Below are 15699 nucleotides of genomic sequence, written 5' to 3'. Positions count from 1 at the left end.
AGAGTGGTGCCCACGGATGATGTACAAATTATAGAGGACTTGTCATACGAGGAAATTCCAATTGCCATCCTAGACCGACAAATCCGCAAGCTACGAAATAAGGAGGTAGCCTCCGTGAAAGTTTTATGGAGAAACAAGAATGTGGAAGAGATGACATGGGAAGCGGAGGAAGAAATGAAGTCTAAATAACCCTACCTATTTCAAACTGAAAATATGGCTCGAGATGGGATTCTACAACACAACTCTATTCAGGCTAGTAGGTCATCAGGTAAGCTCTTATTTCCTGGCTTTCAGTATTTATGATTTACGACTTTGAGGCAAAGTGTTGTTATTTATAGACATTGGCCATGTGTGGCATGCATAGTATATTTTCTGCCTGCGTGCAGGTTGGCTATAGTCTAGTGTACAAAGGAGACTCTAGAAAAACAAATTCCAAAGTCTCTAAGAGTAAACATTCGAGGACAAATGTTCCCAAAGGGGGAAATGATGTTACACCCCATATTTTTGTACGTAAAACTGCATCGTGAGCAAACTAATATAGGACCAAAAATGAGATCATCTTTGAAAATATATAAAGTAAGTTAATCATGCTAACTCGGAGGTTAAAAATAATGAAGATCATGAACAACAAGTACAAAGAGGGTTGGAAGGTTCAGAAGCTAAAGGAATTGAAGAAAATAATTTTTCGTCGAAAGTCGACAAGTTGGGAATGTTATAGCATGTACTTTTGGGGTGAGACCAGGGTGTTTAACATGATAAGGAGGTTATGTTATGAGTTATATTAGTCGTATGATAGTCGTGTGTTATGTTTTGAAGTCAAGCGAGTGGTGGAACAAAAGTCGATGAAAATCATCACAAGTTACATTCATAAGTTTTACTGAAACTTTGAGTCAAATATAACTGCAATTTTCACCCAATATACTTAGAGTTATGGTGTTTCACCCATCAAATTAAAGATCTACGAGTCTATTTTCTAACGCATTAAACCGTTTGTCAATACGATATCGGAGTAGAGAGATATGGACATTTTTGCGAGACTGCGTAGATTGTCACCTACTTACTTAAACGAGAATCCAAAAATGGGTCAGTTCGGGTCGTCCAAAGAGGCTTTTTAAAGGCATATCCCCTTCATATATTAGACTTATAATAGGGCAAAATAACCAGACATAATCTCTGCAAAAAGCCTCCCAAAAATTGCCCACAAACACCAATTGATTTTCTCTCCCTTTCAAGTTCTAATTGGAGGTAAAGCCTAGAGTTTGAAGAACCAAGATAGGAACTGAGTTATCCAACAAATAAGGTACGTTTACTGCTCTATTTTATCCATTTTTTCTGTTGTATATGCATAGTACGCCGTTCTATATTTGTAAGAACTCACGGGACGGTGATCAGAAGCCGTGAGTTCGAGTTATTCACTTGTAGCGGACTGTTTTGTGTTGCTGTTGGGCTGCGTGTTTTACTACTATTTTGTGGAGTTTTAGAGGAGGAAGGATGTAGAGAAACACCACATAAATTCAGGGTGGTGGGCTGATCGCTCGTCGTAATATTTTCGGGTTGTTTGACACTACTACGGTGGTCGTTTTGTGTATGAAGAGATTGGGGTGTGTTGGGCTGTTTTGTAGTATTTTGTGGTGTATATAAGGATGGAAAATAATGTATATAGGTTGCTATTGTTAAGTTCTTGTGTTGTTGGTGTTATCTTGAATTTGGAGGAAGTAAGGATTATAGGGGAGATGCTCCTCGTTTTAATACAAAATAAGCTTGTCGTTCGTTGTGCGATATTTGTACCTTACGTAACTTAATGATAGTATTATTATCGTTGTTGTAGATTAAAGTGCGAAGAGGCGAGTTCAACTTGGTGATTGGAAAGAATGTGATGAGAAATGTTAAGGCTAAACCTTTCCTTCATTATGGCATGATCCCGTAACTACATATATTTGACAACGAGACATAAAGAGAAGTTCGTATTCATGAATTTATTCACATTATCCTAGTCTTAGAAGTTATAGTATTCTCCCTTATCGGGACTTTATATTCAATTGAGTATTGTCTTCTTCCAGTCAAGATAGCAGAGGGTTTATATATATATATATATATATATATATATATATACAATATTACAGTATTTTTACCACCATCGAGCTATAATCGGTGGGCAGACCCCTATTGGGCAACCTCTGATCAGATGGTAAGTTATATACCGAGCCTACTGTGGCCGAGCGCCTATGAGCGAGCCCAGGATGGCCGAGATACATAGTCTAGTATGGCTGAGCGCCTATGAGCGAGCCTACTACGACCGAGCAGTTACACATACCGAGCCTTATAAGGCCGGACATTTATTTTACTTACTATATTGAAGGAGTTGAGTCAGTATCAGCAGGTAAGTATATCTCCAGATCATCTTTGACTACCAGTTACTTTCAGTTATTATATTATCAATTCAGTTTCAGTTTTCAGTTATGTTATTGCCTTACATACTCGTTACATTATTTCGTACTGACGTCCCTTTTCTGGGGACGCTGCATTTCATGCATGCAGGTTCAGATAGACAGACAGGTAGACCTTCTCGGTAGGTGTTTCCCGAGTTCAGCCTGATCGGTAAGTTCCACGTCCTTCGAAGTTGTCGGGTCTAGGGTTTTGTGTACATTTTTTGTATGTATGTATATATGTTATGGGTAGATCGGGATCCTGTTCCGATCACAATACATTCATCAGTAGAGGCTTGTAGACATATCCTGTCAGTTAGTGCAGTATGTTGGGCTTGTACACCTGGTATATATAATTTGTTGGTTTGTCAGCTATAGTAGTCATGACGGCCTTGTCGGCCAAGCTTTATATTGATGTTTAGTCAGCGCTAGTTTTCATTCAGTTTTATATTTTGTTTCGCAAAGTGTCTTGCAATGTGGCCCCATGGTCAAATTATGACATTATATGTTCAAAGTCCCTTAGTCGCAAGTTGGTACGCTAGGTTAGGTGAGGCATCGGGTGCCGGTCTCGCCCCCAAGTTCGGGGCGTGACAAGTAGTATCTTCGCCGGTCCAACAATAATACTCTTGACTTGCGCCCTCCAGGATAATTAAAGTGATAATTTGCGTTATCCAATAAAAAAAGAGGCAACTTTTGCTTCAGAGCAGATGATTTGCTTCATGAATCAGAGTTGGGTAACACCGTTAATTTTTGAACATATTATGTCAGTGAGACTAAAGGTGCTCCACTTTAGCATACTTAAGGGACTAAATATGCTCAGGGTTATATTTGAGGGACCAAAATAGACTTACCCTCAAAGATAAGGGATAATATTGGTCAAAACCTAAAAAATAACCTTAAAAGAATTTTTAACAGAATAACTAAAATACCCTTGATCTTCCCATCAGCACATAGTACAATATATATATATATATATATATATATATATATATATATATATATATATATATATATGTATGATACTTGAATCTTAATGCGCCTTGATACATTTTTGGCTATGCCCAGTCTCTAGACTCGCCCAGAAAACACGTTTTGGGATGCTCATCCCCAAAAAAGTACAAACTCAAGCATTTTAGGTCAGGGCTAATTCTCTTCTTCATATATATATATATATATAATAGAATTTGGTTCCCAACTAAAGAAATGAGAGAACATATGCCAAAGAGTAGTCCGATCTTGTAAAATACTCTAAAATTTATGAGATACCATTAATTTAGTTTGAGATCTTTAGCAAAATGAAATTTGTTGAAGTCATATAAAGGGACCAACAGTTCATTAAGTAGCAAATTTGGTTTATGAAATTTGCCCCAAATTCAAAAGCCCCTAAAATTTTGGTTCAAACAAAACAAAAACAAGAACAGGGATGAAGTGGAAGGGTGAATATACAAAGCTTTTCATGAATTATTAGAAAAAAAAATGGGAAAATTATGTGTTACTTACTAATCTAATGAAATATTTTTTTCATATTACAAGTAAACGTCAAGAGAATCGCTAAATTTTTATGTGAAAACCAGTTTTACGCCATCGATCGAATTTATACCCACTTTTAAAAAAAAGTTTAACTGTCTCCTCATTTTAGTAACTTCTCTTTTTCTTCACTGCTGCTTTCTTCTTCCTTGTGTTTCGGGTTTCTTCTTCTTTTTTTTAGTTACAAAATGAATTTGTTAAATTTGTTGTTGTTTTAACAATTTGATGAATGAGATTTGTTCTTTATGATATTGAAAGTTATGTTTCAAATTTGAGCTCATTAATTTGGAGTAGATTTGAGTGTTGAATCATGTGTTGGATTGTTAGAAATTCAAAAAACAAGTTTATGTTTCAGAACTTCAGATTTTGAATATAAAGTTGTATTAAAAAATTGAACTACTTAAAATTCCAGATTTTGAATCTGAAGTTATTTGAAGTAGTATTGAAAAATTGAACTGCTTAAACTTCGAATTTCTAAAGTTGCAATTAAAAGATAGAAGAACTTCATACTCGAAATCTGAAGTTACTTTGAAGAGCTTGAACTACTTAAGATTTGAATTTTTAAAGTTGCAGTTGAAAAATAGGAAAACTTAAGATTTGTTTTCTGAAGTTACATTGAAGAGATTGAATTACTTCAGACCCGAGCGGGTATACTTTGTAAATTTTTATGCAATGCAGGTATAAATTCAATGGTTACCCCAAAAATGGGTATATATGCAAATGCTCCAAGAGAGTCGGAAACAAATCTAAAATTTAAAATTTATGGGTTCAACATTTAAGCCTCTTAATATTGTAACTATTATATTTTTAAGCTTATGGGTTCAGACGTGTTATTTATTACAGTTTTAATCAGTTTTTGTTCAGAAATTTATGTTTCGCGTAGAAAATTATGGGTTCACATGAACCTTCTCTTTACGCATTCTATTATTAATCAATGTTAGAATTCTACTTATAATGACTGTATTAAAATCTTGGAGAGCTGAAAAATTAATTAAAAATGATTGCATAATTTCGTCATTGGTATGACTGAAAACTATGTCACAGATTATATATTTTCACATTGTTTGAAATACCGTTGCTTAATCTAACGGTCAATAATACAAAATCATGACATCTCTCTCCTCTTCTCCTATTTCCCCTCCCCGCCATTTCTTCCCTCCGAGAAATCACCATTCTCCTTCTTCCACTTTCCTTTCCCCAAATCCAAACCCTAGTTTTCTCTCCGTTTTCATAAACCAAATCTTACCATATATCACCTGAAATATCCATCCATTGTGATGGTCTTTGATGAAAATGCGCAGACAAAAATGGCAGAAATACAATGCCTTGCTTGCCAAATTTTTGCTTTGCATCATCTCGACGAATCACATCGCGACAGCACAGCAGACCGGTAACTCCGGGTCGGCTCAGCTCTTGACCCAGGTCCTTTATAGCAGTTTCAGCAATTTCACCTCCTTGTTTGACCCTGGCGTAACCAAGGAATTGGGGTTTTGCATCGAAGATGTGTAAGACATTTTCTATAATTTTTCTCTTCATGCATTTTTTTTTTTTTTTGTAAAGAATCTCTTACACTACCAGGTGGCGTTTAACTATTAGGGTCTATAGCAGGCAATATGCTCTATTTATAAGAATACAAATCCCACTTCTTATGGAGGCTTATTCCTTTAGGGATATCTTTTAGGTTACCTGATAGTGACAAAAATTCTTTACACTAACAGTATATATAACTTAAACTAGTTTTTTTAATCTATGCCGATTTAATGTATTATGAAACTGCTTAGGACATAAGGAACCCCAAGCGTATTAGTTCAATTAATGAGCATGGCTGTAGTAGACTTACTTTAGGTGTAATGTTCATTAGGAGTTTTATAATCTAGTTATAATTTGTTATGTTACTTGAATATGTAGATAATTTTTAATTTTAGTAAACCTAAATTATTGAATATTGGATTGTGATGGGTTTAAATAGAGTGACATGGATAGTGAAGATTCTTATAGTCAACCTAACTGCAGCGAAGGGTGTGGCCTAGTGGTCAGTAAAGTGGGAGGAGAACCATTCAAATCCTAGCTAGGCAAAAAATATTGGGTGATTTCTTCTCATCTGTCCAACCCTTGGTGGATAGAGCTACTTGGTACAACTGGTGGGAGGTAGCAGGTGCCTGGGAAAATAGTTACATACAAAACTGTCATAAAAAAAGTCAACCTAATCTGATTAGGATTTGATGCATATGATACGATGAACATAGTGTGGACTCTCAAACCCTATTCTTACCGATACTGTTGTAAATCTTGGTGTTTGTGCTCTTACTATCTTAGTAGTACTTTATCTTAAATCGTGTCATAATAGAATATATGTCTCGGAAAATGTTTTTTGTGTTGCTTTAGAAAAAGGCACATTCTTCAATTCCTATGTCATCAAGTCAATTTTCGAAAGCTTTTCCTAAATCGTATTTCACTTTGGTTGTTAAGTGTTTGGCTTGACAATTCATCTATAGAACTTTGAAAGCAGCTAATTTTCAGTTGATAAATTCTGATCGTGTTGTAGGGATGCTGAGTGGAACGCGGCTTTTAATTTTACAGACAACACAGATTTTTTGACAGCATGTATTAGACAGACAAAAGGTACTAATTTGCTGAATAAGATTCTCTGAGGTTGTATCTTTTCTAGTTTGAAGCCTGCTGGTCTAGTTCATGATATTCTATAAGATGTGCATCAGTTAAAATTCAGAAACTTGTGAAAAGATGTAGTATGTGGGCTTACTTCTTCTGATAAGCTAATAATATGAGTTTTTTGGTTGGTAAACGTTTGAATAGCAAGTTCACTTTTGTGGTGATCAATAGTAATTCCACAAGTACAGCATATAATATCTAGTTCCTTCTATTTCCAATGGCATGGATTGTTCTATATTGTCTTTATTTTCATATTCACAATGTCTTTGTTGGTCCAATAGGTGATGTAATAAAGCGGTTGTGTACAGCAGCAGAGGTAAAGTTCTATTCTCAACTTTTAACGCAAGGCGCTGGAAGAGGAAACCTGAAACCTAACAAGAATTGTAATCTAGTATCATGGGCTTCTGGATGTGAGCCAGGATGGGCTTGTAGTGTTGGAAAAGACATGCAGGTTGACCTTAAAAATTCAAAGGAAATGCCACCTAGAATTCTTGATTGTCAACCTTGTTGTGAAGGTTTCTTCTGTCCTCGTGGTCTCACCTGCATGATACGTAAGTATCTACAAGTATATTATCTTATAGTCATTTGTATTAAGCAATTCTGAAATGTTTGAAAACACCATGTCTTGATATTAAGAAACTCTGAAATGATGTTTGGTCTAAATTGATTGAGCTTTCGTATCTACTTCGGATAGCGAACAAGGACATACTGGTTTCTTTTTATTTTATTTTATTTTATTTTATTTTATCTTGAGGTGATTTCTTTTTGTGAAGTGATGAATCTGCTTCTCTAAATAAACAATCACAAATTTATGTTTGTTTTCATTTTCCTGTTTTCCGGTTGAAGCTTGCCCATTAGGCGCGTATTGTCCTCTTTCAAAACTCAATAACGATACTGGCGCATGTGACCCGTAAGTTTCATACATCTTTTGGAGTTCTTCTTAATTATTCTTACTTGACCAGAATTTTTTGCATCCTTCAACTAATATTGCCTGCCTCAACATATGAAGGTATCGTTATCAACCTCCTCCGGGACAGTCAAATCATAGTTGTGGTGGAGCAGATGTCTGGGGTGATTTTGTGAGTACTACTGAACTATTTTGTTCAGCGGGATTTTACTGTCCAACTACTACCGAGAAGATTCCTTGCACTAAAGGGTATTTATATTTATCCCAAAACCGGAAAACATGTATCTTAGCGTGCTTTCTCTTTTTCCCCTGCTGGTTTAGGCAGCAAATAGCGAAATGCTACTTCTGTTTAACTTGGTGGATTTTTTTGCTCATATTAGAAGCTCATGTTAATCCATTCACTTATCATACTGTCTGTTTACCTTTTTTTCAGCCATTATTGTAGAGCTGGTTCTACATCTCAAGCAAGTAAGTCCTCATCTCATGTGACAGTCTGTTTTTTCTCTGTACCGCGTTCTGTGTTGCTTTATTTCTTATTCTTGACTTTTCAATAAAATTTTAATCATGGCTGAACTTCGATCATTCCAGATATATAGTACTAGTAAAAATTCCTCTTTGGTTCTGTTGTCTAACTTGTACCATACTTCTAAAGCAAACTACAAAAGGAAAAAGAAAAACACAGACACGCACAAAAATCTCCGCAGAGTGTCTTAGCAGCTTACAATTCAAAGTGAAATCCAAAAGAGAATACTAGGACGCAAATTCGGCATGCTGTCATGTCCTATTATCTTTTTTGCCTAGGCTACTAGTACTGTTAAAATATATAAGATGGATATCCAATAACTTTTGCTAGAAATTAGCAGGACATATCAAGATATGTGCATACTGGACATCCACCTTACCAAGATTATTATTTTGGTGGTGGGATGTGCCTGATGTTCTTCTCTACTAAGAGAAAGATTTCTTTGAATTCGTTTTGCTGAGATGAGACATCTTGTAGTTGTCATGCTACAGAGTATGTGTTACTTGTAACTTGAAGATAATACCACAAGATGAAAAGTTATATTAAGTAAGAACTCATTGCATGTACTTCTCAATTTCTATTTGTCAAAATATTTTCTGGTCTGAACATTGCCATCATCATTATTATGGACATGCAGGCTGCTATAAATTGGCTATTTGTGAATCACAGACAGCAAATCAAAATATCACAGCTTATGGTATTATGTTTTTTGTAAGTCGTCTCCTCACTCCTAGGCTGTAGAAATATTAATTATCTGTAAAAATTTCTACTTTTGAAATAATGCTCTTGGGTTGTTAGTTAGTATGGCCATGCATGTCTTAATTTTTTAGGCTTGAAATGGGAGAAGGAAAGTGAGAAATGCATGCCAAAAAGAACAGAATAGAACCAGCAAAAGAAAAGATCTGCTTTCAGCTAATGCCCGCTATTTCCATACCAAAGGAGGAGGAAACGGGAGGGATTCATCTTGACGTAGCTTCTACTCCTCGTTTCTTAACGATAGTGGAGTAATGGCTGCATAAATAATGCAGCTGAACCCAAAATAAGGACAGATCACACAAGATATAACATCTTACATTTCCTTTTCTTCGGATTTCATCTGTAACAAGTCACAACTCGCAACTAACCAAAAAGCTTCTCTGATAACTTGCTTCTTCTTTTTCATTTGAAGTTCTCTAATTTAATTAACTTCATTTCTCGGAGTTCCAAATGGATACATTAGACGGGAACAAATGCTTTTGGTTCCTCGGTAATTCGTTAGGAATTCAAAATTTTTATCTCTGAAGAGTCTGTACATCACTAATTATCAAAAATGAACGTCAAATTCGATATTCATGTTTCATTGTAATAATGAGATCCATGCTGCATTTGCTGAAATATGTGTATGTTTGCAGTGGATATCTGTTAGAGATTCAAAATGTGAAAGTTCTATGAATATGTTAATTGAACTATGACATGTTCTTAAGTAATCAGTTTCCAAGTCTCCTTTAATCTGCAAAGACTTCCATCTGTCCTGAGTTTTTTGTGTTTCAGAGGCATTAATTATCTAATAGATATGACTTCTGTAAACTAGTCATGCTTCAGCCTCGAACATGCTTATTTTATTACCTAGTTGAGATAAGATTTAGATTTCACACAGGTTGCGACATGTAACTGGCCTCTCCATTTCTAATAGGGTGCAATCACACTTATACTTCTCATTATATACAACTGTTCTGGCCAAGTGCTGAGCAGCAGAGAGAAAAAACAAGCAAAGTCCAGGGAACGTGCAGCAAAAAGTGCAAGGGAGACCGTACAGGCACGTGAGAAATGGAAATCTGCTAAAGAGATTGCTCGCAAGCATGCAACTGGTCTACAATCTCAATTGTCAAGGACATTCTCCCGAAAAAAATTTGTAAGTCAACAGGACCCGCATAAGGCCCCCAGTCACGCTAGGTCTCGTTCAGAAGCTGCCTTACCCCCATTGCCCTTAGGTATGTCTCATGCCAAAGCTAAAAAGCAAACCAACCTCACAAAGATGGTTCAAGAGCTTGAAGAAAATCCTGATAGTCATGACGGTTTCAATATTGAGATTGGGGACAAAAATATGCAAACGCCTGAGCAGGTTGTGGACAAAAATATGAAAAAGCCTAAGGCTAAACAGTTGCATACCAAGAGTCAAATATTTAAATATGCATATGGTCAAATTGAGAAAGAAAAAGCTCTGCAGGAGCAGAATAAGAATTTGACCTTTTCTGGTGTAATCTCAATGGCAAGTGAGATTGAGATTAGAACTAGACCTCCCATTGAGGTGTGTTTCAAAGATTTGACACTTACTTTGAAGGGGAAAAACAAGCATTTATTGAGGTGCGTAACAGGGAAATTATCACCTGGCCGTGTTTCTGCTGTTATGGGTCCATCAGGTGCTGGGAAGACAACGTTTCTGTCTGCATTGACTGGTAAGGCTGCTGGGTGTACCACGACTGGTGTGATTCTCATAAATGGGAAGCCCGAACCAATGCAGTCATACAAGAAAATTATTGGCTTTGTACCTCAAGATGACATAGTACACGGAAATTTAACAGTGGAGGAGAATCTTTGGTTTAGTGCTCGGTGCAGGTATTCTGTCATACTTCTGTTAGTCTGAATCTATGCATTCATATAACATTTCAAAGTATTATTGTGAGAATTCTATGTCCCTTCTATTGTTGTTAAACACAAACTAGGCAGAGATATGACCAGCTTATATTATCCAAAAGGAAGTTAGTTTTGCTTTTCGCTACTGCTTTTACTTTTAGCATTGCTGTTTTTGATACTATATTCATCTGGCGCTTGACTGCTCTTCTTTATTGAATCACTCTTCCAGATTGGCAGCTGATTTGCCTAAACCAGAAAAGGTTTTAGTTGTTGAAAGAGTGATAGAGTCCTTGGGATTGCAGCCCGTGAGAGATTCTCTTGTGGGGACAGTGGAGAAGCGAGGCATCTCTGGGGGTCAAAGGAAGAGAGTAAATGTTGGGCTGGAAATGGTTATGGAACCTTCTTTATTAATCTTAGATGAACCCACTTCTGGTTTGGATAGCTCTTCATCTCAATTGTTGCTTAGAGCACTCCGTCGTGAAGCTCTTGAAGGAGTTAATATATGCATGGTGGTGCACCAACCAAGGTGATGTTGCGAATGATAGTCTCAACTCTTTGGTCTTACTCTATTCTTCCGCATTCCCTGGTGGTTATCATATTGACTTTTATCTATTGCAGTATCTTTGTGTTTATCGCCTCACACTCATTGAACGAATTGCAATCATAAAACATGTGGAATTATATCCATATAAATTTAAGTAGTTTTTCTTCCAGCATAATGATGGCTTCCAAATTACTTTAATTCTGAACTACAGTGATGAAAATCAAATTAAATGCTCGATGTTCTTATGGACTAATTGGGCCAACATGTAGCTAGTGAAGTGTGATATTCATATAGTTCTTAAGCTAAGCTGCAACTAGTGGCTCTTGGGGGTTCTACATTTCAGCGAGTTGGATATGCCTTCTTAAATGTGTAACTAACGCTGCAACTAGTGGCTCTTGGGGGTTCTACATTTCAGCGAGTTGGATCTGTCTTCTTAAATGTGTAACTAAACGCTGAAATAGTTATTCAAGCCTGTGGAAAATATATTTTGTTATTATTATTATTTTGATAAGCAAGCTTTTGAAAAAAATGCTAAATCATTCTGAAGGCCGTGAATATTTTTATGCTTCACCATTTTTGCTACTGTTGGTCTTCCAAAAATGTTATCTCATCAATTAAGTTTTTAGGAAGCTCATACTAAAAACCTTATCTAGTCAATTAATTCTGTTTATTATTTAATATATATCAAGAGTCAGAAAAGACAAATATGAATACCATTACCTAAAGAGGCAAGTAGAGAACTTACGAATGGAGAAAACTGAGGGTCTAAAAAAATTACTCAAACAAGTTGACGAAACTTGTGAATCAAATTCGAACCTTAGGAGAGGATTTTCAGAAGAAAGAATTGTACCAATGATTAGCTAAACCAAACCGGCATGGAAGAAAACCACCACAACTGGGATGGTTTGACAAAGTTTCCTTTTGGTTCTATGTAATAAATTAAGGAAACATATATATTTTCCAACCGGACCTTACCATCCCTATCTCAGTAATCACTTCCTTTTGCAGCTATACTTTGTTCAGGATGTTTGACGATTTGATACTTCTCGCCAAGGGTGGCCTTACAGTATATCATGGACCAGTGAAAACAGTTGAAGAGTACTTTGCAGGCATTGGAATAATTGTACCTGATCGTGTTAACCCTCCTGATCACTTCATCGACATTTTAGAAGGAATTGTTAAACTTCCGAGCACAGCAGTGAACTATAAAGATCTTCCTCTCAGATGGATGCTTCATAATGGTTACCCCGTACCACCAGACATGCTAGATTCTTCTGGTTCAAGAGCATCTTCGGTTGGAGAAAATTCAGCTGATGGAGCAAGTCCTGCAACTGCTACCTCCGATCAATCTTTTACGGGAGACCTGTGGTCAGAGGTCAAATCCAACGTTGAACAAAAGAAAGACCGCATGCGATACAACTTTTTGGCATGGAAGGACTTGTCCAATCGGAAAACCCCTGGCATATTGTTCCAATATAAGTATTTCCTTGGAAGGTAATGATAAATTTCTCTCCTTTTCAGTTGTATAACTTCTAATTATCATTCAAGATGCATGTGTGTGTGTGTGTATGTATGTATGTATTTATAAGTTTCTCTCTTTTTCCGTCGTATACCGTCTAATTATTGTTTAAGATGTCTGTGTGCTTGTGTTTGTTTATCTTGTGCTTTCTGTCCTATATTCAAATACGTGTACCAGTTCGTTTATGTGATGTACAAATGTTTTGAGTTTGCATTTGTTCTGACATTGACATCTATGATACTGCATACTGTCAGAGTCGGCAAGCAGCGATTGCGAGAAGCCAGGATGCAAGCAGTTGATTTTCTTATTCTATTACTTGCTGGAATCTGTTTGGGAACACTTGCTGAAGTGAGCGATGAAACCTTCGGAACTATGGGGTACCTTTACACCGTCATTGCAGTTCGTAAGTTCAAAACCTTGGAACAGTGTATATACTTAAAGTTTTTTCATCTTTATTAAGGAGAATTAATTACTTAAAGGCAGTTGATTATTTTTCATTTGCAAACTTAATCATATTTTGAACTCTGTTCCCGAAACGTGCTAAAATAAAATCATGATTTATTTCATGCAGTTCATCATTTTGTAAATCTTTTTACAGATAATGAGGTTCGCTGATCTAAGATTAGCATACTGTGCATGTGTAGTGTAAAACTTTCTGCCATGAACTGACAAAGTGTTTTAAAGTTAAATAAAGAAATTAATTGCAGTTTTTGTTTTTGAACCTCCTTACTGTTAATAACCATTCTTTATTGCTTACCTGTAGTAAGAAATAATAAATCTCAAATAAACAAAGCATCTCAGAAAAGGAGATAGTACAACAGATTGCAGAAGTTAGAGAGTAAAAGAGAAGTTACAACATTTTTCACACCCAGCCCAGAAATTCTCTTGGAAATGTAGGTTTAAAGTTTAGATCGAGAATTTGAATCATGGATTTGGCATGGTGAATTTTACCTTGAAACAGTGGCATTTACTGTATAGAAAACTGTCGAGGTGTCAGAAAAAATGGATTTTGATACCTTATCGTTTGATGGTTTTTATATGAAAATTTTATTATTGGCAGTTCTCATATATCTTCATTAACTTTTTACTTTCCCTTAGTTCTAATCTTCCTAAATTTTTTTCCAGCTCTTCTCACCAAAATTTCGGCATTGAGATCATTTTCTCTAGATAAATTACACTACTGGAGAGAGAGTGCATGTGGCATGAGCAGTTTGGCATACTTTATGGCTAAGGATACCATTGACCATATCAGCACAACCATAAAGCCTGCAGTTTATCTATCAATGTTCTACTTCTTCAATAATCCAAGATCTTCGATTTTGGATAATTATATCGTCTTGCTTTGTGTTGTATATTGTGTTACTGGGATAGCGTATGCACTTGCCATCTACTTCAACCCTGGTCAAGCTCAACTGGTGTGTACTATTGGAACTTTGATTGTGAAATACATTTCATCTCTATGCCATTATCCTATATTGCCATGATTCTTTACTAACAAGCTAATTTGTGTTTCAGTTGTCGGTGTTGCTACCAGTTGTTTTGACCCTAGTTGCAAGGCAGGACAGTAGCTCAATAATGGGGAAAATAGGAGATTATTGCTATACAAAGTGGGCTATGGAAGCATTTATAATTGCAAATGCTAAAAGGTTTGCTGTATCCTTCTCCCATAATCCCATTATACCTAACTTTTTCTTGCATTTTAACTACCTTGCTAACTAATACTAGCTGAAAGTTAGAGTATTAGTAAATCATCAGCAATATGCACCTGATATCAGGCATTTAACAAGTCTCCATATGTTGATCTATTCATTCCAGGGAAGATTTTAATTTCTTTCTTTTTTTTCCTCTTGCTTTTTGTTTTCGCGGATTTTAGGTACTCTGGAGTGTGGCTGATCACAAGATGTGGTGCACTAAAGCAAAAGGGCTATGCACTTGATCATTGGTATCCTTCCTTAATATCACTCCTCCTTCTTGGTGTTATCAGTCGTTGCGTAGCATTTTTTCTTTTGGTAACTTTCCAGAAAAAATAAGTCTTATGTAGTTGCTCTCTTGCTTCATCGCTCGGCACACTACTACTAGCACAAACGAGAATACCAGCTTACAGGCTCGCACCATGTTGAAAATGTTGGGAAGCCTCTTCAAAGTTGGGTCCCTTGTGAAAATTATAGTACATAACCTTGATATGATTCTTGCCAAAAGTGTAATTTACTCAAAACAAACTGTATATGGCAGCCAGAGTATTAAAAGGGTTAGATGTATCATTCTTTGTTTGGAAAAAGAAAACAAGGGCAACTTATGTGCTGGTAGTGGTTTCTGTTGGAGATTGATGCTACCTGCTTCCCGAGCCTCATGATGTAGCTATAAGCCTATAACCATCAAGAGAAATAACCGAGAATGTCGTCTCATCTTTGTGAAGTTGTCAAAGATATGACTGAGAATACACTTCAGAATTTGAGGATGTACCCAAAAGATGATGTAGATCAAGATAGAAAATATCATATTATGGAAATGGCTATGCAGCCAAATGTGATAAATGCCAACTTGTTGACAGCATAAATTCAGTTTTGAGTAGCCAGTATTTTTTACCAACTTGTTGACCTCGACTCCCTTGTTGACAGCATAAATTCAGTTTTGAGTAGCCAGTATTTTTTACCAACTTGTTGACCCCGACCCCCCCCCCCCCCCCCCCCAAAGCTCCAACAGTCATTATACCCATTTGTGCATGCACAAAAATTTTGCATGTTTTTTTTTGGATAAGCAAATATAGTGAAAAATGCATTCCGGCCTCTCATCAGGTTCAGTTTGCAATGACAGATTGGTAAATAGCAAGTAAAATTGATGAGAAAAGAAAAGTCTTTTTTTTTTCCTCAAGGGGGAAAATTAAGTTTCACAAAGCAAAAGAAATTGGATACTAATGATTTCTCTTCATATTCATGCAATGTATCAAAAGCCATACAATCGAATAGTTGA

The 15699-nt window shown here is 36.2% G+C and overlaps 1 protein-coding gene across 1 annotated transcript; it reads left to right on the top strand.

Annotated features, from left to right (window-relative positions):
- The first annotated feature begins 5076 nt into the window (after positions 1 to 5076).
- LOC104085893 (ABC transporter G family member 28-like) lies at positions 5077 to 15318 on the top strand. The gene is made up of 14 exons (XM_009590010.4): positions 5077 to 5458; positions 6499 to 6575; positions 6905 to 7174; positions 7470 to 7533; positions 7633 to 7779; positions 7964 to 7998; positions 8691 to 8764; positions 9726 to 10648; positions 10896 to 11192; positions 12219 to 12704; positions 12984 to 13132; positions 13855 to 14144; positions 14245 to 14375; positions 14603 to 15318. The coding sequence occupies exons 1-14, from the start codon at positions 5241 to 5243 to the stop codon at positions 14757 to 14759; spliced, it is 3318 nt and encodes a 1105-aa protein (XP_009588305.1). The 5' UTR covers positions 5077 to 5240; the 3' UTR covers positions 14760 to 15318.
- The last annotated feature ends 381 nt before the right edge of the window (positions 15319 to 15699 follow it).

Source organism: Nicotiana tomentosiformis, chromosome 11, assembly GCF_000390325.3.
Source record: "Nicotiana tomentosiformis chromosome 11, ASM39032v3, whole genome shotgun sequence".
Classification (NCBI taxonomy): Eukaryota; Viridiplantae; Streptophyta; class Magnoliopsida; order Solanales; family Solanaceae; genus Nicotiana; species Nicotiana tomentosiformis.
The sequence above is the reverse complement of the archived record's forward strand: the minus strand, read 5'-3'. Positions and strand labels throughout refer to the sequence as shown.

Bases quoted from the DNA above. Each gene is read 5' to 3' on its own strand.
- LOC104085893 (XM_009590010.4), top strand. From the start codon at position 5,241: ATGAAAATGCGCAGACAAAAATGGCAGAAATACAATGCCTTGCTTGCC. The intron at 6,576-6,904 runs GTACTAATTTGC...TTGGTCCAATAG, and splicing joins ATGTATTAGACAGACAAAAG to GTGATGTAATAAAGCGGTTG. The intron at 7,999-8,690 runs GTAAGTCCTCAT...ATGGACATGCAG, and splicing joins TGGTTCTACATCTCAAGCAA to GCTGCTATAAATTGGCTATT.